We start from the raw sequence: 27,804 nt of genomic DNA, 5'->3' as shown, positions 1-27,804 counted from the left end.
CCCTGCTTTAGTGGAATGGATTTGGACTAACAGCGCTTTGATAAGTGAACAGACAAATGCGCTAAATTAGAGAAAAAGTGGGTGGGTCCATTATCATTGGTCTTAAAAAGTGGGTGGGTCCTGTCCCACCCACGTATAATGTTTCCGACGCCCATGGCTCCATGGCAGTGTAAAACTTCATGATTAGGGAGCTGTCAATCCAAATCTTGATAAGAGTAAAGCACGGTTAAGTCCCACCCGCACGAGAGCTTTGTGCCAGAATAGTGAACGTAAACTTGTGAAGCATTAACAAAAACTCTGGCAGTGAATAAATAAACCTTGATTTGCTAAAAACGTTGCTTAAAAAAGGCTTTATAGACCCTTTTACAGCCCACGTGATCAAATAGTCTGCGTGCACATTCTGGCAACAGAAGTGGTGTTACTGTATTCCCCATTGGTTCTAATGTGTTAGCAACTCAGAAAGTTTATTAAAATGGTTTCCCAGCATCTAAATGTCTGGTTGTTGCGTTTGCTTGCACTAATATAATATACTAATGTACGTATATGTGTATCTGGCCACTTTATATTTGGCCATCTTCTAACGTCTTCTATCCACTCCACTATAGTACACGGATCTGGTAGCTGTGTTGAAAAAGTTGATAAAGTTAACTTTTTAAAATTACTTTCTCTGTCTGTGTTGCTTCACTGCTGATTCTTGCCATACTTCCATTGCAAAAAAGGGTGCATACGTTGCCACGTCATCATTGTGTACAAACAGTAAAAGGGTCTATAAGACTGACATAACACATTCATAATCATGACATGACATGTGCCTTGCACATGAAGGAGATTTTATGTACGTTTATGAAACTGTCATTAAATGTCATTCGTTTAGTTATGTAATTTTTAATGCAAAGTTAACATTGTTTGAGATGTCTTTGTTATGACAACTTGACATTACCAAGATAACATAACTTTTTACCAGTGATACTAATAGAATTTGTCATTAAAATTTCATTTAGTGTTAATACTTTGTCATATAGTTTTATAACAGCGTAATGAATATTTTTCTTGACCTCAACTACAGTGGTACAAATATAATTTGTCATTAAAATGTCATTAAGTGTTAATCCTCTGTCAAATAGTTTTATAAAAACATCATGAATATTCTTCAGTTCATGTTTTTTAATAAATTTCCTCTATGTGTTTACCAAATTAAATTAATAATTCAATAATAATAATAATAATAATAATTAAAATTGATAAAATTATATTTTATTGCTTTTGAAGAAAATTAATAAAAAATTATTGGAAACAGTACAATAATGGGTTAAGCCATGCAGCGTTGGGTCCATATCGCTGCAAAGTTAATAACATTAAATTAAATTAATTAAAGGTTTTGTAAATAAAAGTTAAGTATTTTGCCGTGTCTGTTGCATTTTGTTAAGATATAAAAAAAAATTTGACAGAGTATTAACACTTAGATGACATTTAAAGGACAGTTTAATGTGTTAACCCATAAAGCTAGGTAGTTCACGTTTGATAATTATTCTGCTATGTCATGTTTACGAGATTTATGAAAAGTTATGTTGTATTGGTTTATGTCAAGTTGTCATAAGAAAGACAATCTTTGCATTAAAAATGACATAAATGAACAAATTACACTTAATGACTGTTGTCATAAATGTGCATAAAATCTCTTTCATGTTCATGATACGTGTCATGTCACGATTATGAAGGTGTCATGTCAGTCTTATGAACACCCCTTTAGGTAAAGTGTTACCGATTGTGGTTGATTTAAAATCCATCTTTCATTTTTGCCTTTCAGTTTATTATTTTCATTTTCAGAGTGTTTTTCTTTAATCTCATTTCATATTTTTGTTTGTTTCTTGAAAGTTTGCATTCATTTTTCTTGGCACAAAACTAAATGTGTCAATGACGGATAACTTTTCTGTATCATATCCTGAAACTAGCTTACTGTAGTAAGTCCCTGTGAATAATCTTAAAGTTACTGTGATTAAATATATATTCTACATGTAGCCCAATGACTAAGTTTACGTGTGTGATTACAAAAAGGCAGTGAAGCAAATAATTGAGCAAGTACCCTGACCACTTATATTTAACAACAGGGAGTTAACATTCACCTTTCTCTATACCGACAATGTTTATTCAAATCAATTTCCAATAACATTCCTGGGAATTTACAACCAGCGCACCCAGGAATGAGATTTCTGTTTTCATTTTCAAATCCGCATGTCACTCCAAACCTGTACAACTTTCTTTACGTGTAATACAAAAGGGGATGCAGAATGGCTGAGTTGTTCTTTCTAAAATAACAAAAGAAAAAAATAAACAATCGAAATGACTAAAAATGTAATTAATGGCAAAAGTCATGGGCGAGGCTAGCCCCTTTTTAGGGGTGCTATAGCACCCCTAAAAAGGAGCTCAGCACCCCTAAAACTTGGGGCAAGAAATTTATTTATTCTAAAATGTTCGTTCGTCTTTGACCAGGTTAAATAATGTCCAAAACATACTCCGTAGTTTGTGGTTTAAAATGTATAATAAGGTAGAAAATGAAAACCTCCCCCCTTAGCAAATGGTGTCATCCTCTTCTACTTCTCTGTACCTGCATCGCCCCGTCCGTCATTCAGCGCGAAACACACGCAGAGTGAGAATCAGTTAAAAGTGTTGTGATGCAACTTTTTTGTTCAAATCTTACAAAATGTTTACGTTATGTTTATAATGAGCGAGTACATCACGAATCAATCTTTCAAGCCGTGTTTTTGTCTTATAATGAATCACCATGGTACACGTATAATAAGTGTTTATTTTCGGATTATTTTAGTCCGGCGGGTACCCGCGCGCTGCGGAGTAGCACAGTACCTGGGTGACTCGTCCATAGACTTAAACGGAGAGAAGTAGCGCCGGTTACAATGTTCTTCCGCAAGACGCATGCAGTTTTGTGCGTCTCAGTGGGAAAGTTGCATACGTGTGTCTCCGTTGTTAAAGTTTATTGTATGATTTATCGTTAATTTGAGACTCATTTTAACAATCGGGAGTCATGTAAACATGACATCACGTGCGTCTTTTCTGGTCAGTCGTCATGAAAACATGGCGTTTGGAACAGAGTGAAAACAAACTACATATCACTGTATACCACAAGTAGCCTACCGGTAAGTTATGTGTGAAATCATTACCTGTCTGACTATCAAACTAGACAATAAATATTTTTTAGTTTGTCACATGTAGACTAATATGAAGGGGATAACGTTTTTAACCCTTAGTGCAGGAGTCACAAGTGTTTTGTTTTAGACATATAGTAAAGGTAATGGTTCAATTAAAGGACTGTTAAAAGAAAAGCTGCAAATTAACAAACTATTAATAAACCTACCATATAGGCATAAAAGTTATAAATTAGGAGATTTGACATTTTGATAAAGGCTTAAAACGATACACTGTATATTCACATAAAACCATACCCACACTGCTGGTGTAGCCCACCTTTTGTCCTGAGACTTTAATATGGCATTAATGGCAAAAATGTGCTAGCTCACCATTAATTAGAAATAAAAAGGTTGGCAAAAAAAATGCATCTGAAAACTCATCAGATTGATGCTTTAAAATATGTTATTTAAAAAAAAATTCTAAGCGGGAGCATGCTCCCGGACCCTAGAGGGGTAATATTCTTCTCATCTTTTTCACCCCTGACCCATTTTCATGCCTGAAAGGTCTCCAAAAAAATCTTTATTTTGGAGTTAGTAGAACCAATGTTAAAATGATAGCTATTTAACAATAGACATATTATTGGTTTCTGTAGGAAAAAAGAGAGGGTGGTGGCAGCGGAGCTCATTGGGTGCTCAGCACCCCTAAAGCTCTAACCCTAGATTCGCCTCTGGCAAAAGTAGAATAATAAATATTCTAAAATATTTACAAATAATAATGTAAGGTCTCTGTGTTTAGGGTTTTGACATTTATTTTGGTATCATGTTGTAGTACAGTGCCCTGTGTCCAGCACTGTGTCCGAAATTGTGTACTGTGACAGGATGTACTGAATTAGATAAAGTACCTACTGCTTGATTGTTAAAACAGTAAGATCTATATGTGACCACAGGCCACAAAATAAGTCATAAGTAGCACGTTGCAATAGCCAACAGTACATCAAAATTATCGATTTTGTATGCCAAGAATCATTAGGAAATTAAAGGATTAGGCCATTTTCTTAAAAAAAATCCAGATAAAGTACTCACAACCATCTCATCCAAAATGTTGATGTATTTCTTCGTTCAGTCGAGAAGAAATATTGTTTTTTGAGGAAAACATTCCAAGATTTTTTATAATTTTAATGGACTTTAATGGACACCAACACATAAGTTTTAATGCAGTTTAAAATGGCAATTTCAAGGGACTTTTAAACGATCCCAAACAAGGCATGAAGTTCTTATCTAGCGAAACAATTGTCATTTTTGAAAAAAAAGCACTTTTAAACCACAACTTCTTGTCTATCTCCAGTCCTGTGACGCGCCAGCGCAACCTCACGTAATTGCTTAATGCCATGGAAAGGTCACATGTCACATTTGCAGACCATTTTAAACAATAAACTGACACAAAGACATTAATTAGTATCATTCGACATACAACAACGTCGGAACGGTCCTCTTTCTTCACACTTGTAAACACTGGGGCGTAGTTTCGCATACGTCATCCATGACCTCTTGATGTGATGACGTATTGCGTGAGGTCGCGCTGGGGCATCACAGGACCGGAGATAGATAAGAAGTTGTAGTTTAAAAGTGCATATTTTTTATTTTTTTGTCAAAAATGACAATCGTTTCTCTAGTTAAGACCCTTATGCCTCGTTTGGGATCATTTAGAGTCCTTTGAAACTGCAATTTTAAACTGCAATAAAACTGTTATGTGTTGGGGTCCATTAAAGTCCATTAAAATGAGAAAAATCTTGGAATGTTTTCCTCAAAAATCATAATTTCTTCTCGACTGAACAAAGAAAGACATCAACATTTTGGATGACATGGTGGTGAGTAAATTATCTGGACTTTTTTTAAGAAAATTGACTAATCCTTTAACTTCAAGTAAAGATCATGTTCTATGAAGATATATTTCCTTCTGTAAATATATGCAAAATTATTTATCATCATTCTTCATTCGGACACATTTTAAAGGCGATTTTCTCATACTGTATTTACAAATGTGTGCGGTTTCATGTTCGGTTTATGTTTCATATTCCTGTTCATCATTTACGTTGAAGGATTATCACCTTAGATTTATTATTTAGTCAAATCTGCATTTCTTAAAGTAGTCATCACCACTCAGAGCTGGGTTTGTAAATTCTTCCTGTCCAACCACAGCTGTTTACTGTGCATTGTTCACCCATACGTGTATATGAGGTAAATGTTCGGGTTTTCCCTGTGATTAATTACAGAAAGTTGTTTGGCTCAACCCGGTGCAGAGACACGATGCTGCCCCATTCTCTCTCTCTCTTTTTCCATCTGAAAGTGCCGCAGACAATCGCACAAGTTCTGTAAATGGACAAACCGAACGCTGCAGCAACTAAATATATCATTCCTAAGAAAAGTTTTTCTGATAGTTTGTGAAAATCCAGGACAGGCTTGAAAATGAAATACAGATATATTTGTGAGATTTGTGTGGTGCGCTCGCAATTAGTGTATACTTGGAAAATGATGCCATAAAAACGACTGTAAATTAGAATGCTCAGTGTATAATGTCCTTGGCTTGGGGTTTCTTAAACAGTATTTACATTTTTATGCATTTGGAGAAAGCCTTCATCCAAACCAACATGGTTCAAGCTCTATATTTTTTTATGGTTAAGCCATCATAATAGTCAAACGAAGACTTTGGGGGTCAAACATACTCGGGTACGGAACGGTATATGCATAGTGTGAGTATGCTCTAAATGCATACTGTCCCGGTACTGCATAAGGATTCCTTTCTTGTTTAACAAAACAATCACCACTGTAAGGTCAGATAAATATAATCAACTCCCTAGCAATTTGGCTAGAGAGACTTATTTGCACAAATCTATTATAAATACTATAAATGGATGGAGCTGATGAGCCAAAACATTGATTTCCAATATTCTCATTTGTAGTGTAGGAGAGTAAAAAACGGGACAGTTTAAAGTAAGTGGTATGACCTGTGGAGATCCGTCTCTGTGTTCTTCATACTGCTGAGTCAAAGAGGTCGGCCCTGCTGCTTTGTAAATGATTTCATTAAGATCAGATTAAAGCTGCCTGTGACAGTTAATCTGGGAGTTTAGCCACTGCAGTGACAGATGAGCGTCGTGGGATTATGAGGAAATACTAGGTCAGCTGGATATGCCAGGACAATCACACACATACACACTCAAAATGAGACTGTGCCGGACAGTTTAGTTATAATGTGACAGGTAAAGAATGAGGTGATTTGAGGTCAGCATTTGCTAGAGAACAGCAGGAAAAAGTCAATTTTAACATGAAATGACATTTTCATGTAACATTTGATTTTATCCATCAGGAATTTGTGTTTTATTTTACTAAAAAATAAAATAAATAGTAACATTATTTGGCTATTGGTTAAAACTATAGACTGTAAAAAAATATGGACGTAGTGTCCGTGACGTCACCCATGTGAAGAGCTTTTCTGAAGCCAATATTTGGCTGGGCTTGCCGTCGCCATCTTGGCAGCTCGTCGCCGTGCATCACTCGCAGATAACCGAAAATTGGTAAAGAGGCCGAAGCTGGGAGGTCTGGTTGCTGAAACCACGCCCGCCTAGCTTGATGGCAGTGACAGTTCACCCATCACTCAAGTGGCCACGCCCTTAATCTTTACCCACCATTGAGTTATCTAGTCATTTTAGAGAAAACACTTCCCTGCCAATGACGAGTTTTTACAACAAAAGTTCCGCTATCATCCACCAGGATAATGCTCCACTCTTACCCAACTTATAAAACACATAAGCATCCAGTAAGGCCAAAAATAGTTTAAACTCTGTGTATGTTTTGCTTATCGCTCTGAATCTGATCTCTAATTAAAGTAATTTACAAAAATCCAATTATCTCAGCTTTTTGCTCAAAATGTTGTATTTTTAAAGAAACCTACCCATATCTGTACGGAGCCCCTAAGGGGACATGGAGCAAAACTTAAATAAAGTTTAGTTTCATGTGCTCACGTGAAACTATCGCGTAAGCACGTGAAACTATCGCTCACAAGCACGCGATAGTTTCACGCGAGCACGCGATAGTTTCACGCGAGCACGCGATAGTTTCACGCGAGCACGCGATAGTTTCACGCGAAACTAAACTTAAAAAAAAAAAATCTGCACATGAAGGTTTTGCGTGAGCACATGAAAGTTTCACGTGAGCACATAAAAGTTTCACGTGAGCACATAAAACTAAACTTTAGATTTTTTTACTCCAATGTCACCTTAGGGGCTCGGTATATCTGAGAGGTGATAAAAAGAGAATAAATGAAGATAGGATGAAAGTTTTTTGTTTGTTTGTTTTAATGCAGAGGGTCTGTTCGTTCATTTGATATATTGTATGTTTATGTAGTTAAAGAAGAACATTTTCTGGAAAGCATTCAACTTTTGTAAAAATAATAAAAAATTCTGGTGCTGGCTGGCAACTAAAAAAAATACACTGGCAAGAAAGAGTTAATTATGCATAACTTTAAGGTTTACTATAATTGAAACGGATGAGTTAAGGGAAAATTTACCTATATAGACAAGGGCTGTCAAAAGATTAATCACGATTAATCGCATACAAATTAAAAGTTTGTTTTTGCATAATATATGTGTTTGCACTGTGTGTAACTATTTTGCATATATATATATATATATATATATATATATATATATATATATATATATATATATATATATATATATATATATATATATATATATATATATATATATATATATATATATATATATATATATATATATATATATATATATATAAAAGACAAATATTGTAAAAATATTTATTTATTTATATATATAATATAAAATATATCAATTGATATATTGATATATTTTATATTATGTATAAATAAAGAAAATATTTTTATAACATTTGTCTTAAATGTATACATGTATGTGTGTGTTTATATTTACATAATAATTACAAACAATAAACACACAAATATATTATGCAAACACAAACTTTTATTTTGTATACGATTAATCGCGACTAATCTTTTGACAACTGTAATACAGACCAAAATCACTTTTTGTACTAGGCTGTAAACATATTTTTTTCTGCTGTAAAGTTGGGCATTTTACAGGAAAACACCACCGTTTTTCAACGTTTTACTATGTTCTTACCTCAACTTAGATTAATTAATACATACCTAGCTTTTTTCAATGCGTGCCCTTTTAATCTTTGTACAGCACCTGTGTTAGCATTTAGCCTAGCCCCATTCATTCCTATGGCTCCAAATAAACGTTTTATTTTGTGCCACCATACTTACTCGTGTAACTACTCATGTAACTAGTCTTTAAATAGGGAAAACATGGAAGTGTTTGGTGGTTTTTAAATTCATCCATGTTTGGAGCCATAGGAATGAATGGGGCTAGGCTAAATGCTAACACATTCACAAGGTGCTGTACTTTACTAGATTAAAAGTGCACGCATTGAGAAAAGATAGGTATGTTATAATTCGTCTAAGTTGAGGTAAGAAAATAGTAAAATATTGAAAAACGGTGGTGTTTTCCTTTAACATGGGGTCTATTGACTCCGCCTCTAGCAGCCTGTCAATGAATTGCAGTTTAAGTCACTTTTACGTTGACTTCATCAGAATGATCGGAAGGTTGCCCCTCGGTTAAAACTGGCCAGTAGCCTGAAGCCTGCACAGCATGTCCTGTTTGATAAACCCGCAGTAATTAACAAAACACCCAACCCATTATCCGACAGCAGCATTAACGTTTGACATAAAGACCACAACCCAAAACCGCAAATAGTGCTGTCATTAGAACGTTTTTACAGTCTTCAGACAAAGCGTGAACACAAATAAGCACATGACCATTTCAAAACAGGTAGAGAATAAAGTGGAAATGGTCTTGGATTTTAGTCCCACAGTCAGCCCATGCCTACTGACTGCAAATGACACGTTAATATTATTCCAGCCGTTACATCAAATATTAGTGGTTCACCCACCCACATGCAGGACTCTGGCCTGAGGGTCTACATTGATGTAGATAATGTCAATGCAAAGTCATTTGAGAGGAAAAGTTATTTTCTGATAGAAACCTATAAATTATGTATAAATGTTGTCTATTTTGATTTTGTGCTGTCCAATACAACTAATTTATATCTATTATTTAAGTCAGGCACTTTTGTCTAATCTGTCTGTATGACTTAACTCTTGTTTAGATCTCAATAAGTGAATCATCAATAAAATGCTGCTGTTTTTTCTCTTTTAGTGTGGAACTGGATTTTAAACTTCAAGAGGATAAACTCCAGCCCTTAATAAAGAGACTGTGTCCTCTTGAAGAGCCGTCCTATCCCTCTCTGCCTTACACACATGAAGTGTTCACCTCCACACCCAAACGCAAAACCAAGACTGAGTCCAAGAAGCATGCTCGCTGGAAACTCTGGTTCCTCTAACGTACGGCTAGGATTTTGTTTGAATTTGGGAACCCTGCCTCATCAGACCACAACAGCAAGCAAATTCAAGTGGATTTCTGCTTTGCTATGGATAAATACCCTGTATGGTGAAATACTAACAGCTTTCTGCTGTATTGGAACATACGTCATGGGCTCCATTGAGCGACTGAGAATTGTTTTCTTGTCATAATCCTCTGATAAACCCTGCTGTGTTTGGGAACTGCTGTGTTTCAATATCACGTTTTTCTAAAGGATTACACAATGGTCCTTAAGTTTAGACAAGTTAGTAAGGTAAGAGAGTAAGGGTGCGATATGTTTGTCTTTGTTTAATACTCACGTATGTTTAACTCAGAGATTTCTCTTTCTCCTCTCTACATTTATCTCTTTTTACTTTAGGGTCTTTGCAGAGGCGACATGAAACTTCAAAGCTATTCTAGTTTGCCACAAAGATACTTTGGAGGCATCTATTACATCAAAGGCATCTAATCAGTAAAGCACAAACTTTTAAGAATTAAAGTGTAGATTTGATACCTTTTTTGAGATCATAGCTCTTTCTTTCTTTCTTTCTTTCTTTCTTTCTTTCTTTCTTTCTTTCTTACTTTCTTGCTTTCTGTCCATATCTCCCTTAAAGGGATAGTTCACAAAAAAAATGAAAATTCTGTCATCATTTTCTTATCCTCATGTTGTTCTAAACCTGTATGAATTTCTTTTAATTGATGAACACATAAGAAGATATTTTGTATCTTCACAGTTGATTGTAACCATTGACGTCCATAGTAGGAAAAAAATGAAGGGTTTGGTTCCAAACGCAATAAATCCATTTGAACTAATTTCGGTAAAAATGTGTTTTCTATACCAAGAAAGTGACAAGATGAAAATTTATTTTAGAAAATTTCACGTAGCATCTTTAGGTTATAATAAGATAAAAATGCCATCCAAGTATTATTTTGTGTTTGTTTGTTTGTTGATCAAGACGTAAAAAGTAGATGAGCAAAACTAGGATTCTGTGTGTATTCAAAGCGCCAACATTGTTGTTTACAATGGGTGGAATGGTGCACTGTGATTGGTTGAGCGGATTTATTGAATTTTTCAGAGAAAGAGGACTGGCGTTTATCGTGTTTTGGAAAAAAGGGAGAAAAGACGTCAGATTAACACGGCGGATATCGGATTTTGCGTATAATTCAGAATTTATTTTTAATACTGATCTCATAAAATAGTGATTTTGGCAGTAACAAATTTTTTACAATGACGTTTATCGCGTTTTGGAACCAAACTCTTTAAATATTATGTGACGTATTGTGATAAATGATAAGGAATATATTATGATAAATGATGGTATGCACAAAGTATCGTGTGCTTACCATCATTTATCAAAATATGTTCTTTTGTGTTCATCAAAAAAAAGAAATTCATACAGATTTATAACAACATGAGGATGAGAAAATGCTGACAGAATTAAAATTTTTGGGTAAACTATCCATTTAAGGCCATTCTTCAATTCTAGAAAGAAAGGGTTAAAATGAATAAACTTGATTATTATTCAATAACAGAATAAAGAGATTATATCTAATGAGTGAATGCAGTATCAGTTGACTGCATGCACTAATAATCTATGACTTTGTAGACATATTTTTCCTGGAAAATGTTAAGGATGCACAATTAGTTTGTAAGAAATGGTTTGGTTGTAAATGTATGAATGAAATTGGTGTTCTCAAAAAAGATGAAAAACATTATTTATTAATGAAAATACTGTGATTGTCTTTAGATTTATATATCAAATAATACTCCACAAACATTTTTGCAATACCATTTTTTGGAAAACAGAAGTATTTACAACAATTGTCAATTTTAAATCGGAGCTATTCAGCTCTGAAATGTTTTAGAGAATACAACACTGTATTTACAACCCAAGCGTGAAAACTAAGTAAATTCCAGCTCAATTTTTCATCAACTCTGTCGTTTGGACTTAATACCATAAGTCTGTAAAATTGCACCAGACTGGTTAAACAAATTGTGTTTCATACGACAGTGTTATGTTGAAGAAACGCAAGAACACAGTATAACATATCTAGGCACCACTTTGTTCCATCTTATCATTAAATTTTCAATATGATGGCAGTCAATCACTGAAATCTTGTGCTTGTTTACCCACTTAAATCATATTTATTAAATGATCACAACAAGTTTGGGAATTTAATAATGCAGGTTACATACAGAGGGCTATGTACAGTATATACAAATAGTGCTTAGCATATATTTAGCTTAGATATTCAGACATTAGCTTCAATACACTCACTTTTACAACAGTGCCAAATGCTTTATTTAGTTAGTATTCCAAGAAACCTCGTACATAACTAAAGGATATTTTGGGAATTTATATATATAATTTTAAAAAATAATAATGTATTCAGTCTCACCTCACAATATCTTCTTTCTTATACAAACTTCTTGTTTATTCGGACCACACCTGAATAACTTATTCTTGTAGCATAAACACCAATGCATCGTTATATCCTGAGAAAGTGCAATTGATTTATATTGTGCAATATTACATTTTATACAGTTTCTACCCACGGGGCATTTACAATAAAGAAACAGATGCAAAATATTGTGACTCGCCTGTTCCAATGAAAGTTCTTTAGAGTAAGACCAAAGGAGTGGGGATTGGGGAGACACGCAAGGCGTATTGCGCTGGTGATACGGAAATGACTGAACAGTGCTTTGAAGGGGACTCAGCTGGATGATGAGACGGTTGAAACATTTCTCTCTCTAAAATTGAATGGCTTCTGCTCTGGCACACAACACAGAAATGACCCGTGATTGGACGGCATCCAGCAAAACACCTGCTGCCAAGATATTGTCAGTCACAATGACTCGAGGGATAAAAGAAATGTTTCTTTATCGAAATATTACTAATATAAATATTGCTTACGTAATGACCCAGCACAAACATATGACGTCAACTGAATATCTCCCGAATTGCTTAGCCTTTTCTCTGATCACACAGCTTTATTTTAGCATTGATAAGAGCCTAACTTTAGCTCATGAGCTCATCATCACGGCAGAAATGACTCTGAAAAGCAGAGGTGTAAAGTACTTGAGTAATTTTACTTGATTACTGTACTTAAGTATTATTTTTGGGGATTTTTACTTTACTTGAGTACAAATAAAAATCAGTACTTTTACTTTTACTTGATTACATTTTTTAAAGAAAAAAAGTACTTTTTACTCCTTACAATTTTATTTAAAGTCAAAAAGTACTTCTATTTTAGAGATCTATTTTTGCTTGCTCTGTCAAACCAATTGAATTGCGCTGATGGTCAGTTTAATTGAAATGTTATTTATTCTGGAGCCTTTGGACCACACTGAGGAATTGGCCAACAGTTCATCTAATGATGAAGATTTTTTGCTTCTTTGAAACCGACAACACATGAAGTGTGACACGTTTTCTGCTGTTAGCAGCCTCTCCATCAAGACTAATACCTTGTTCACACTGTCAGTCCAAATTTTGGTGCATATCTAATTTGACAGACTCACTGTCCACATTGTGTTTGACAACTGTTCAGATCCGATCTGTGCATCCTGTAGCCGTTTTCCGGATTATCTGCACTGTTTCTATGGCAATGACGTCGCGCTGGCATGACAATCTGCCTCGACGTCTGACGTGTTTTATGTGACGTGACAGCATGACGTAACCGAAAAGCTACACAAATGCGATCAGGATGGTAGGACTGAAATGGATTTCAAACCACCTCTGAATGTAGCCTGAAACGGATTAGAAAAACAGATTTCATGTGGTTTTTAGCCGTTCACCGTTCTAAATGTGATTGGATTCCTATGGGATATGCACCAAAATCAGATTTGGACTTAAAGTGTGAACAAGGTCTAATACACCTTATCCTGCATCGGCTTCCTGTGAGAAGCTGGATAGAGCTTGAAATTTAAGTTAAGTTCGAGGTTTTACAATTTTGAGTAGCATGTTGCATACTAAAATTCATTGTCATTGTCACGGATCTCCGCATTTTTCTGTCTGTACCACAGACTTTCTTTTCCGTGTCAGTTTCACGTATTGGTTACTCAATTGGTTTTCCTATTTTCTTACCATTTTCCCGTGAGTTTGGGGTTAGAACGACTTTCTGTAACATAAAATGACATCCAAACCCAACTCCTAACCCTAATGTCAGGCGACAAGTATGGAAAAAATTGGATAAACCAATAGTTAAAGTGACATCCTAACCCAAAGCCCAAATCTAACCCCAAAGCCCAAATCTAACCCCAAACCCACGCGAAAATGGTTTACAAATAGGAAAAACAATTGAGTAATCAATACGTGAAACTGACATGGAAAAGAAAGTCCGTGGTACAGACACGGAAAAATGCAGAGATCCGTGACAATGACACGGATAAATGAGCAAAAAATTCTGTGACTATACCACTGAACTTTGTGAGATCATGTTGGAAATTATGTAGTAGTCTTATAGTTTGATAATGAAATACAATTAAATACAAACAGTTGTAAAGGATAAAACCTTGTATGTGATTGATTGACTTCATGTTTTTAGAGATTGAAAGCTTAAACATTAATCTCTCATTTTCCTTCTTCCGGTTACTTTTACTTTTTTTAATACTCAAGTACAATTTTAATGTGGTACTTTTTTACTTTTACTCAAGTATAATTCTGGCCAGATACTTTTACTTTTAATTGAGTAAAATTTACACTCAGTACTTGTACTTTCACTTGAGTAAAATTTTTGAGTACTTTTTACACCTCTGCTGAAAAGTAATTGCGGTCTTCTTGCAATTTCAGCGCCACTTTCAGAATAGATTCACAATTTTAGAAATGTTGATTACATTACAAAACACACTGGCATGGAGGGTAACACAAATTCTAGTCATGGTACCCCATACATATTTTTGCTGAATTTAATAGAATATATAAACATTTTGTTCATTTTTTTAATATTTAAATATTGATGCACACTCTCAGAAAAAAGTAAAAATTTTGTTACTGGGACGATACCTTTAAAAAATGTCCTCGTATATACACCATTTTGGTACAGATACGTACCATTGAGGAACCAGTATGAACCAAACATTTAAGGTACCAAAATGTACCTTTTAGTTACAAAAGTGTACTTTTTGATAAGGTACTTCCCCAGTAAAAAGGTTGCACCAGTGAAAAGGCTTGCACCTTCTTGTACCTTTTATTCCGAGAGTGCACACAAACTCATTAATAAATTATATATGAATGAATTATTTTCATAAAAATATTCGGTAACACTTTACTTGAAGGGGTGTTCATAATCATGACTTATTACACGGCTCTCTGGAATGCTTGATTCTGATTGGTCAGTTGAGACATTTGCAGGTTCGTTCTTTTCAAATAATAACCGCTCCAAAATAATAACGCATAGCCGGACTACTTGCACGAGTAAAATCGCTCCACGCCAATAAAGATCAATGAAGATTACTGTCTGTTTGGCGCCATCTTGTGACAAACACTCGACAACCACGACAAGACACAGACAGCTTACTGAGACTGAACTTGACAAAATAGAGCATGACAGCTACGAAGCCAACACACAAAAAAATACAGAATGGGCATTAAAACTTCTCAAAGACTGGTTAAAGAGAAAAAAATGGAGACAAGTATGAAGCAGAGGATCTTAATAAGGTATTACGATCATTTTATGCATCTGTGCAAAGTTTCGCGGAAGGATAAAAATGTTAATTTAAAACAAATATGCCAATAAAATGTTTCAAATTCATATTCATGTCCAGTTTTTTTTCTTATGTGACAAGTAGCCGTGTAATAAGCGCGATAATGTAGAGGCAGCCGGTAGTTATTGGGAAATAAGCCCCTTCAGTGTGATACAAGACCCTCCGCTTCGCGTCGGGTCCTGATCACACTGTCTGGGCTTATTTCCCAATAACTACCGGCTGCCTCTACATTATCCCTTACATGAAACGTCCCATGAACATGAAGGAGATTTTATTCATGTTTATGACAACTGTAACAACAAGTGTCATTCGCTCAGTTATGCCATTTTTAATGCAAAAATGACATTTTTTGAGATGTCTTTGTTATGACAACTTGACATTAATCAATACATTATAACTTATATATATAATAAAATATATAAAATATTATAAAATGTAATTAAGTGTTAATACTCTATCAAATAGTTTTATACTGCGTCATGCCTATTCTCCAGTTCATAATGTTTTTTTTAAGTTTGCTCCAGGTGTTTAAGAAATAAAATCAATCATTAAACAATAATAATAATAATAATAACAATAACAATAATAATAATTAAAATTGATAAAATTATATTTTATTGCATTTGGGTTAGGGTTCACCTAAAATTAAATGAAAACAGTACGATAATGGGTTAAAGAGATAGTTCGGCCAAAAATGATATTTAATCCATGATTTACTCACCCCAAAGCAGTCCGAGATGCATGTCCCTCATTTTTTAGATGAACACATTTTCAGTTATTTTAGAAAATGTCTTAGATCTTTCAGTTAATCAAATGTAAAGTTACGGGGTCCACGTCCTTCAAGTCCAAGAAATGTGCATCCATCCTTTACAAAATAAATCCAAACGGCTCCATGATGATAAACAAAGGCCTTCTGAGGGTAATCCGTTTTGTTGTAGAAATATCCACATTTAAAACTTTATAAACGAAAATAACTAGCTTCTGGTAACGAAGTAATCTTAGTCGCATCCGCATTCAAGAAGAAAGCGTACACAGTTTTCGGAGGTTTCTCTGCCCCCGCCCTCCGCATTTGTCATACGTCACTAAGAAAAGTGCGTACACTACGCTGATACTCTCTCCTGAATACAGAGGAGACTAAGGGGCTGTTTACACTTGGTATTAAGATGTGTTTTCATCGATCGGATCACAAGTGGACGAGAGAGACACATCACGTTTACACCTGGTATTTAAATCCGTCTCTTTTGTTCACTTTCGACAGCTTCTGTCCTGAATACTATGAGGGGGTGGTCTGTGAGACGGTGGACGAGTCTCTCTGCTGTCATTCAAACGCGAGAGGGAGTATTTATGAGTTTATATGGACGCAAACTAATATTATGTCGGAATCTGCTGCTTGTTTAGCAAGTAAACATACTGAACAGTGTTTTGTACGTGTATATGTATATATATGTTAGAACTTTCTCTGAATTTTCAGCGCGATTGAAACAGGATCGCGCAACTTTCACACGCCTTCAAAACGAAACTACAGAGATCAGCCGCTTTCGTTTTATCAATGAAAGGCTAAAAATTGCACTGTTCACCGCGAGTTCATGGCAGAAGTCAGAAAAGACGTAAAACTTGAGTTTAGTACCTCAGATTAGATAAATGGGTGGAGGGAAGGCGGTCGCGTTTGGCTGTTTGAACACATTCAACCACATGTGCGTTTACACTACAAAACCAATCCGATCGAAAGGGGTTTCGACTACCTCTGAATGTGGTTGAAAGTGGTCGAAAGTGGACGAGCTCAAAACGTTTTGAACACCGTTTACACCTGGCATTAACATCGTCCACTTGTGATCCATTCGATGAAAACGCATGTTAATGCCAAGTGTAAACGTCTTCTGAGATGGCGGCGTTATTGGAAGCTAGTTATTTTTGTTAATAAAGTTTTAAATATGGATATTTCTACAACAACACCGAGTGGATAACCCTCAAAATACCTTTGTTTATCATCCTGGAGCTGTTTGGATTTCTTTGGGGAAGTATATATGCACATTTTTTGGACTTGAAGGACGTGGACCCTATAACTTTACTTTTTACCGGCTGGAAGATATAAGACATTTTCTAAAATAACTGAAAAATTATGAACATGTGCATCTCGGACGGCTTCGGGGTGAGTAAATCACCCAAACTATCCCTTTAATCCACGCAGAGTTGGGTCCATATCACTGGAAAACAGTTAATTACATTAAATCAGAAATTTTCAGAACCCTCTGTGTGTATTGTGCAGATACATAAAGTTAAGTATAATCTTTTGACAATTCTGTTGCATTTTGTTAAGGTATTTAAAATTATTTGACATAGTATTAACACTTTTTGACATTTTAATGACAAGTTCAATTTGTACCACTGTACAGTAGCTGAGGTCAAGAAAAATATTCATAATGCTGTTATAAAACTTTTTGACAGAGTGTTAACACTTAATGACATTTAAATGACAGTTTAATGTAATGTTAACCAATAAAGCTAGGTTTGATAATTATTCTGCTACTCAAACAATGTCATCTTTGCATTAAAAATGACACAATTGAACCAAATGACATTTAATGACAGTTGTCATAAATGTCCATATGTCATAAATGATTATGAAGTTGTCATGTCAGTCTATGTGCACCCCTTCAAGTAAAGTGTTACCAAATATTATTTTACCTCCTAACCAAAACTGAAAGCAAGGGTGTGTGTGTACAGTACTTTAAAATATATTACCAGTGAACCGAAGGTGAACTACTGTAGGTCTTATTTTATAGCCTAGGGTTTATGTTGAATGGTATACAGCATATGGAATGAATGTAATTTGCTGCATACGCTTTGAACGCCTCCTGTGTCCAACGAAATCCATATTTTGCCACTGGCATTTAAAAAAAAACTTTTAGCTGTGAAAAATTGTCCAGCACTTTTCTCATGAACTCAAAATAACTATACTATCGCCATAGAATACCAACGATCTCCATATAGCTGCTACTGTATAACTTTCTGCCCTCCAAACAATAGCGGACAAGCATAAAATGCTGAATTTTAAGCTCTGATCTTGACATTTTGCAATGCAACGCACAAAGGCAGTTCAAACCTTTATGTGAAATGCCAAGAAACGCTTTACATTTGGGATCTTGAGTGGAATTGAAAAAAGTAGCTGTTCTCGCATTTGTTATGAACCTAGAAGTAGAGCTGTCTGCCATACAGAGAGATCACTTTAACATGAGGTGATTTCATTGTCACCTTATAATTGTCTTAAAGCAGAGAAATAAAAGAAGGGGAAAAGCAAACAAAATATATGCAGTATACAATACAATAATAGGGTGCTAGAAAGAGGCTGAACGTTTCATACCGTGAAGGGCTCAAACTGCATCCATTAATAAATTAAGCCTCTGCATTAGGAGTAATTGCTAGAGAAAAGAACAGCACAAAAAAATCAGCGAAATCCAGATGGGGTTTGGACAACCAGTTTGGGCTAAATTTTAATCTGCTGCATGTGATGCTTTAAAAATTCAAGGCCTCCCAAGAGCTCATTAATAAATGATAGAAGACTGGAGCTTAGCAGGGCTTTAAAAGTAAGCAGCCGGGGTCCGTGCCCTCAACCCTTCAAATGTTTATGAGGACACTCAGACACAGCAGTGGACTTAACAAGGGCTGTAGAACTTCTGTGACAACAGACGGTTGAGGAGCTTTAATGGAAATTATAGCCGGAGGTTAATGTGTGCAAGAATCAAAAGCTGGTTGGGAAATGTTTACTCAGCATCCACGTCAGCTGGCCCTGTACGGATCTCCGAAGCATTATGCCTTAAGTGTGAATTTTGTGATTGATCTAAATACGACCTGTCTGTTTTTCTCCAGATCATGTTTTACAGTGCTGAAACTTGGGGGTAACTGGAGAGAGTCAGGAAAGTACATTTTACAAAATGTTCTCGTGCACAGGGCATGAAATTAACACCCGACCACGCGCCAAATGCGGGTGGATTTTGCAATTGGCGGGTAACACTGTCAATCTACCAGCCACATTGGCGGGTGGCCAATGCGAATCAGTGATGCGCGGGTCAATGTATAAACAACACACTCCCAACCGACATTTTCAACTAACCCGCCCCGCCCGCAATTGTTCAAAATAGTTTTTAAACTCGACCGACTGACCGCGGCCTGAATATCATTAAAATATTTTTGGATGACTCGTTACCGGCACCCGCTCATTTCTTATCAACCTGCGCATATCACCGATGCAAATTAAGTGATTCATTGAGAGGATGCGACTGCTGTTTCGCAACGTTCATGCGATTGGAAAGAAGATGAGGCACTTCTCGGACTACGTTTGGATGTGCGAGTAAGTATTAAACTGTTGGTGAGATGGGATGAGAATGTAATGCTGACATAGGCTACAGTACAATCACAGTTGCACAGATGTGTAGTGCTGTGACGGATCAGAACTCTTGATGTGTAAACTTTAGAGAGAGTTGCGCTACTATGCCTTATATTGTAGTACATTAACATACATTTTGCGAATATAGTAATGAAAAACAACGTATGTGCGGCGTTTATGTGCGCAGTTTGTGCCCCCTCTGTCTCTGTGTGCGTGCGCGGGTTTAAAGGGACTCAATAGGGCACATCGGCGAGACGCGTTCCTAAAAGCATGCGTACATAAAATCTTTCTATTCTTGACAGGGCACATATAAACAAAATGATCTCAACAGTATTCATTTTCTAATAAAACATTTCTTTATGTCTTAAGTGTATGTATAGAGAGTCAAAAACCAGTCTGTGCTGGTCTTAAAGAGACAGTAACCTCAATTAACCTACTTAAGTCTGTGTCATTAATGTTAATCAAACAACCTAAGACAAAGAGAAATTCACTTTTGTAGCTCTGAAAAAAAATTATATTTAATTCATACAATAAAGACAGTGTTATTATTCACTATTTGGGCAAAAAAAAAAACTGGCTGGTAAAAAGTCTCTGTGGCAGGTGGATTTCTAAATCCACCTGCCACAGTGGCTGGTGGTCAAAAAAGTTAACTTCAGGCCCTGCTCGTGCATATGGCTTGTTGTCAAGAATGCTGTCCCACTTGAAAGAAAATCCAAATATTGGGTTTAAATAAACCTATGCTGGGTTGTTTTAACCTGTTCTGTGCGTGTGAAGAAGGAGTAGGCAGGAGACTCTGCGATAACTTAAAATAATAAACTTCAATTAAAAACAAAAAGGAGCATGCAAACTGGAACGAACACACATTAATGGAGAAAAGACAACAATAGGAATGCCAGAGAGAGCTTATATCTGATGACAGTTTCATTTCTGAATGAAACACCTACTTTTCAATATCCAATCAAAGCACGATGAAAAACACAAGCCACGCCCACTATTTTCCTAGCTCAATATTCTGTTTCACTTGAAAAAACGTCACAACACAGAACTTCCAGTTCACGGGGACTTTGATTTAATCTTTTATTTACATGTCTCCAATCCCAAGGCAACACAGTGCAAGATGCATTTTGAGTGTCCTTACAGTGCCAGGGCGGTGACACACTGCGACAATAAGACTGCGTAGGACAATAAGAGAGTGCAGGAATAATGTAATAGGCTGCTAGTGGCTATAGTGACCTCGACCAAAATGTTAAATCAGAGGAGCAGTTCAATAAAATCCTCTTGCATTTAAAATGTGGCCCGCTGTGTCAGGCAAAGAGCATAATAGGCTAACATGAAATGCAGACACAGTACAACAGAGCGAGAATGAAACGAAAGTTAAAGTCATATGAGAAAGTGAGGAACATAATACTGATGTTTATAAAGCTATTGGTTTTCCCCTTTGACCATACTGTGTTTATTTACAGTTAGCCATCAACAGCTTGGTTCTTGCTTTCAAACCTGTAATAGCCTCTGAAAGTCTCCATGGACATTGAAGTCTGTACAATTTCACACCGTGGTGCCCCACAAGCACTAGAAAGCAGGGGTCGGGAGATTTCTGTTTGATTTAGAGCTGTAGAATTGGTCCCACAAAACAGACGAAAAAACAGAGCCAAACTTTTTAGCTGCAGTTCAGGCAGGGATCAGCCCGATCTGAAGGCCCAGGGCGCAGGTCTAAGCCTGAAAGATAATGCATGAATAATGCATGCCAAGCGTGTGCAGGAGCAAGGAGGACAGCTCATGTGGTATCTATCACTCTTTGCTCAGTAAAGTGGAGGTTTCCTTTTGTGACAAAGACTGAATTTTCATGCTGGTTATGGTTTAATTGATGCTGGTGAATGGGTGGTGAGTTGCTGTAAAATAAATCTTATTTTGATGAGTTGAAGTAATGTAAAAACATGTAAAAGTTTAAAATAGTATGTCGAAATGACTTCTAAAGTAGGAGATGGTTATTGGTTTATATATATATAAAGCATTTTTATCAGTAAGGGGATTTCTAAGTGGGCTATTGACACAAAATTTCCACCAGATGTAGATATCAAGCCAAATATTGAATTCATACAAAGAAGTCAGAACATTTAAGTATACAAGTTGAATCATAATAAAAAAAGTGAAATGACACCAGGAATAAGTATTGAACACACTTTTATGTAATACTTTGTAGAAAAGCCTTTTTTTTGGTGTTTACCTGTACAACTTCTAGTCGCCTCTTGTATGGAGAGACCAGCCGTTTGCATTGCTCAGGAGTGATTCTGGCCCATTCTTCCACACAAATGGTCTTTAAATCTCGAAGGTTCCTCGGGCCTCTTTTATGAACTCTGATCTTCAGTTCTCTCACTGGGCCTTTCAAGCAACTTAATTTTCTTTCTTTGAAACCACTTCATTGTTTCCTTGGCCCTGTGTTTGGGATCATTGTCTTGCTAAAATGTCCACCCACTTTTCATTTTAAGTTTTCTGGTAGATGGCAGCAGATTTTTATCCAGAATGTCTTTGTACATTTCTCCATTTATCCTGCCTTCAATAATATGAAGTCTGCCAGTACCCCTTGCTGAAAAGCAGCCCCAAACCATGATGCTTCCACCCCCAAACTTAACTGTTGGTATGGTGTTTTTGGGGTGGTGGGCAATGCCATTTATTGACTGAAAAGTAATATAGTACTATAGTCTCCCAATAATCCACAGGCTTCTCCAAATTATCTTTCACAAACTTTAACTGAGCCTCAACATGCTTTTTGTTCAGCGATGGACTCTTGCTTGGTGAGCGTGCCTGGATGCCATGGCGTTTCAGTGCATTGCTTATAGTTTTCTTTGAAACAACAGTACCTGCTGATGCAAGGTCTTCCTGAAGTTCTGCCCGAGTGGTTCTTGGTTCTTGGAGAACTCTCCTGATTATTCTTTGGACTCCTCGGACAGGGATCTTACGTGGAACACCTGATCGTGGCCGGTTTGTGGTGAAGTGATGCTCTTTCCATTTCCGGATAATGGCCCCACATTGTTCACAGGAACATTCAGCATTCTGAAAATGCGCCTATAACATTCCCATCAAAATGCTTTTCAACAATAAGATTACGAAGATCTTAAGAGAGTTCTTTGTTTTACTCATCATGAAGTCTTTACTGTGTGCCTCCTGGGTAATGAGAAGCCTTTATAGGCCATCAATTAGGACTAAAGCAGCTGATATCAATTAGTGCTGATAGGGGGCAGGGTTTCTCTCTTTAAATACTGACAGATTTCAGGTGATCTCCTGGCTTTCTATGCCATTTTGCACCTTGTTTTCTTAATATGCTCAATACTTATTCCCTGTGTCATTTTACTTTATTTATTATGACTCAACTTGTATACTTAAATGCCTAACGTGTAAACTGTAGGGTTTGAATGCTTATATCTTCTGTATAAGAATATTGTAAAATTTTGGACCATACCAGTTTATATTTTTTCTTAGGCCTAATGTATTTATACTAAAAGGAAAAAAAGTTTAATTTTTAATTTCATCGGGGCTTTAAAAAGCGATATAATTAAATATAACGCATTCATGCATATTTAACATAACACGAAAGTGAAACTGGATAAATGCCTTTGTTTAATATGTTTATAATGGTTTTTACTTGTCTTCAAATAAGTTACAACGCGTTAAATGAGAAAGAAACTGCTGCGCTGTGCAGGAGGAAGTGCTGCATTTGCGTGATTAGCACAATTCAGTGATTGGCCCATGCCTACTGTATATCGCCATCCAAAACTTCATTTGTGGCACAGCAACGTGTCGTAAATCATCACTAAGACTGACACTTAAGATTTATTAGGACTGACATGCTTGATAAATAACTTTTAAGTGCAGCTTTGAGCCAAGAACATTGTTCTTAGTAATTCTCTTGGCCCTGATCTACAGTATGTTTAACCAAAATCGCTCAATAAAGCGAACTGTACAAAAACATATGATTATTATAAAAACAATAATTAAACCCTAACCCTAACCCCAACGTCACAGAGGCAAAAGCCAAACGTACAAAAACATACACATGAATATGCATTTCCCAGCTAGGAAAAAATATAAGAAGTGCCACGAGATTGCGTTGGACAGAAATACTACAAAACAGTTTAAGTTCATTTTATTAAAAATCTGCAAGAAGTGCAGAGGCTAAGAAATGTCTTGTAAATCTTAAATAAACTTTCCTGGTTTTTCTCAACCCTCATATGATGAGAAGGAGCCTGGCCACTTCATGTGGTCGATAAGTGACCATTAAGAGCCAGATCTCACTATATGATGGATAGGCAGTATGGATCAATACGCTCTGGGTTAGAGCTATCGCAACACAAGAACAGTAAGATAAAGCCTGTTCCCAGAGAGAAAAAAAGGATGTTTAACACAACAGACTGATGGCTGCACTCCTATGGGTCTAAACCCTTATATGGCTGTACCTGTGATCCTGCTTTAATTATTGAATGCGGATTTCCAAAAGCTTAGTAATCATACTCTTTTATAAAAGCCATGACAGTTAATTTCATTCATGACTCGCTGTATCTCCCCCCTTGAATTTGATCATCTGGACAGGAAATTACATCTCCAATATGTGAATGCCACTTGGGAAATTGGGTTTAAGGAATTATTTGTAAATCTGCTACCTGCCAGAAATAAAAAAATCTTATTTGATTCATTAATATTTTCATGGTGAGATGAATATGTTTAATTCCAAAGAAAAATAAAGCTATAGTTAATTCCCAGACAACAGACGATTTCATGCCGGATCTGCACCAGATCCAGGCCGAAATCAGCTGATCCAGTGCAAATCCGGTGCAGCTCCGGCCTGGAGTCATCTGCTGTCTGGGAAGATTGTATCACCTCTAACAGGTTCAGGTCAAACACAAAGAAAGACAAAAGATCAGGGTCAAAGTTCAGAGGTCAAATGGGACATATTTTCCTCTGGAAATGAGTTCCCCTGTGCAGGTTATTCGATATAGGAGGTTGAGCAGATACTCTCTCCGTTCCTGCAGCCGTGTCCCTACAGATATATTATTCTCTGTAAACTCACTGTTTGACATGTCCTACGGTGAGGATGCTGGGAGCTCTGCAGCATTAGCTGGAGCTTGAGTACCTAATGAAATATTACCAGTCTCCATTCTTACAATCTGCTATTCTTATGCCTATAAAACGTTTTATATAAAAACAGTGAGAAAAAGGCAGGATCTTTATTCATTTAGAGCATTTATACCATAAATGTTTGACGTGTGGAGCATACTAAGTTGCTACAGATGGATTAAAGAAAAGACAGATTTATGGGCTTTACAAGTACTTTAGACACATCATTTAAAATCATGAAACAGACACCCTGCAAGATCAAAGCATTTAAGCAACTGGAAGAGAAAGACAGTGTCGTATACCTGGAGTAGGGTGACCACCTGCTAATAAGCCCAAGGGGGGACAAGGCGTGTGTTTCTGAGGGACAATGTGGGACACTCCCTGGCCCGGCGTTGCACCCGACCCACGGGCCAACTTATTGATAGTGGTTTACCCATTTCTAGCACATAACACCTTACACTACAAAAAACTTAATTTCTAGAAAAAAAATCTTGTATTTTTGTCTTGTTTTCAGTAAAAATATCTAAAAAATCTTAAATGAAGATGCTTTTTCTTGATGAGCAAAACGACCCAAGAAAATAAGTCTAGTTTGTAGACAAAAAAAAAATCTAATTTGTGCACAAAACAAAAAAATCTGCCAATGGGGTAAGCAAAAGAATCTTTTATCATTTTTCTAAAACACTAAATTCAAGATTTCTTCCTTGTTTTATGCACAAAATCACTTAATTTGAAATGTTTGGTCTATAAACTAGACTTATTTTCTTGGGTCGTTTTGCTCCTTAAGAAAAAGCATCTTAATTTAAGAATTTTTAGATATTTTTACTGAAAACAAGGCAAAAATACCAAGACATTTTTTTCTTGAAAATCATTTTTTGCAGTGTACATGGCATATTAATAATGCCCTATTACCCTAAACATTATGTATGCTCATGAATAGGCCAACCAATGTGTATTTTTTAAATAAAGATTCATAATATTTTGAACATTCAATGATTGACAGATGCACTTTCACTTACGATTTACTTTAGCTATTTAATTTATTTTTCATTATAATTTATTCACTTTATATACATTATAATATAAAATTATAGAATTAACAGGAATTGAAGTTGCTCAACAACACAGAAACAGTTAAAAAAAGTCTTAACTCACAACTCCAGGGGTTCACGGAACGAGAAGAGGGAGGAAGGATGGTGAACTTGCATGTTAGTAAAGGGAGGAAGGATGGTGAACTTGCATGTTAGTAAAGGCAGGCGCAGGAAAAAAACCTTTAGAACTTTCAGCCACAAATATTTATTTTCCCAGTCTTTCTTGTACCCACACCTTCTCTTTTTAATCGATGATGGCGGTGCAGAGTCAAACTCAGTCTCTTTTTCGAATTGGAAAGCGCACACCTAAAAGTTATGCACATGCGTGGCTGCATGCAGACTGCGCTGTCATGACAACAACAAAAAGTTGACAACAACCTAGTCAGCAGTTCAGCTGAGGGGCAACAGTAGCGTGCGAGTAGCGAGTGGCGAGCGAGCCTGAACTGTCTAGTAATGTTCGTTTGGCTGCCTGGGGCTCAAGGATATAGAGCGACCAACTTTTTTTTAAGCAAGCATTGATTATGCGTGACACGGTCTCAACGCAAGGCTTGTCTGAAGCGTGGCCAACAGCCAATCACAGTGGCCGCAATACATGCTCCCGCTTCCATAAACGTAAATGGCTGTCTCAGTCTAGGTTATTTGCATAAGGCAATCTGATTGGCTGACGCACGCGTTGCCAATTGAAAAGTTGAGAAATTTTCAACTTCTACCGCAAGCAACGTTTGTTACAGTGTTACACTTACGGCGCGTGTGAATGTACCGTAACACGACTTTTCATGAGATCAGTCTGTCACACACTCCTGTACCCGCGTTTTCATTACCCCTTAAATTGCGCAAATGAAATACGAATTGAAAATGCGCCCAATGGAAACACGGCAATTTCGCATGAACTCCTATAACAAAAAAAGTTTTTATGTCGCAATAGAAATGGAATGATATTCCATTTTTCCAGATTTACAGGTCAGCTGACATGTGTAAAATCACATGTTCTTTCTTTAAATATGGCGTGGTAGAAGAGGTTCGACTTTATTATAGGGTCATTAATGGGTTGTCTTGATTTTTACAAAATAAGATGTGATCCTGGATCAAAGTTTTAATCAAAGAAACTCTACCCTTAACTCAAACCCTAACCATTTTACCCCTCAAATAGTGTGAAATAATAGTTTGAGAATATTTTTTTTAAAGCCCCTGACCCAATTCTAAATCTAACAATCTGTCCATTCCTACAGAAACCAGCATAAGGCGCATTTTTAGAGTTTACATTTATTTCAGACAGAAATCTTATTGATTAGTTTATTGCGAAATTGCCAGCACGAGAAGTGGACCACCCTAATTTATGTTTTTGTGATTTATAGGGGGTCCCTCAATGCTTATAGGAGGTCTGGGACCACCCCAGCCCCCCCTCAATTTGAACACAGGACAAAAATTAACATCACAATACAGCGAGAGTGATTCGGCAGTCGAATGCTCTGTTTTTAGTACCATTACGTAAGATTAATAAATGCAGACGTTTTATTGATTCTGACACAAATTTGCCTTTTTATATCTTCCCGATTTATATACATAATGTTTTTCGAATGTATAAACTATTAGTTATTCAAGCACAGAAAATACGTTATTGAGAAAAAATACACATTGCTTTCTCTCTTTCTCTTTTCTAAGATCAGTCATAACAGTGATTTCTGTGCATTTGCAATAGCTGAGTTTGTATGTGTTCTCCAGACCAATGTCTTTCTTAGTTCACTTTCGGAAAAATTTATCCATTTTCATAAGCTTAAAAATGCTTGAAAAACAAACAGTGTCCTGTTCAGAGTCATCACAGCGAGTAGAACAATGAAAACTGGTCTTTCTCATTACAAGTGATATCAAGAGACTTGCCATTACCAAGACAACGGAGCAC

General features: G+C 36.3%; 1 protein-coding gene across 2 annotated transcripts in view; it reads left to right on the top strand.

Annotated features, from left to right (window-relative positions):
• Nucleotides 1–12,194, top strand: part of insyn2ab (inhibitory synaptic factor 2Ab) — a 69,720-nt gene extending 57,526 nt beyond the window's left edge. Inside the window, exons 4-5 of one of the 2 annotated variants that reach the window (XR_010544392.2) lie at nucleotides 9,419–9,893; nucleotides 9,999–12,194. Coding sequence is in view for 1 of the 2 variants with exons in the window: in XM_065288387.2 (XP_065144459.1) it covers nucleotides 9,419–9,602 (184 nt within the window). In the remaining variant the exon portion in view is untranslated. Of the gene's footprint in view, nucleotides 1–9,418 lie in introns of both variants that reach the window. The other variant, XM_065288387.2, reaches the window with a different exon arrangement.
• The last annotated feature ends 15,610 nt before the right edge of the window (nucleotides 12,195–27,804 follow it).

Source organism: Paramisgurnus dabryanus, chromosome 17 (genome assembly GCF_030506205.2).
Source record: "Paramisgurnus dabryanus chromosome 17, PD_genome_1.1, whole genome shotgun sequence".
Lineage (NCBI taxonomy): Eukaryota > Metazoa > Chordata > Actinopteri > Cypriniformes > Cobitidae > Paramisgurnus > Paramisgurnus dabryanus.
Note: the sequence above shows the minus strand (reverse complement) of the source record. Positions and strands in the feature narration are given on the sequence as shown.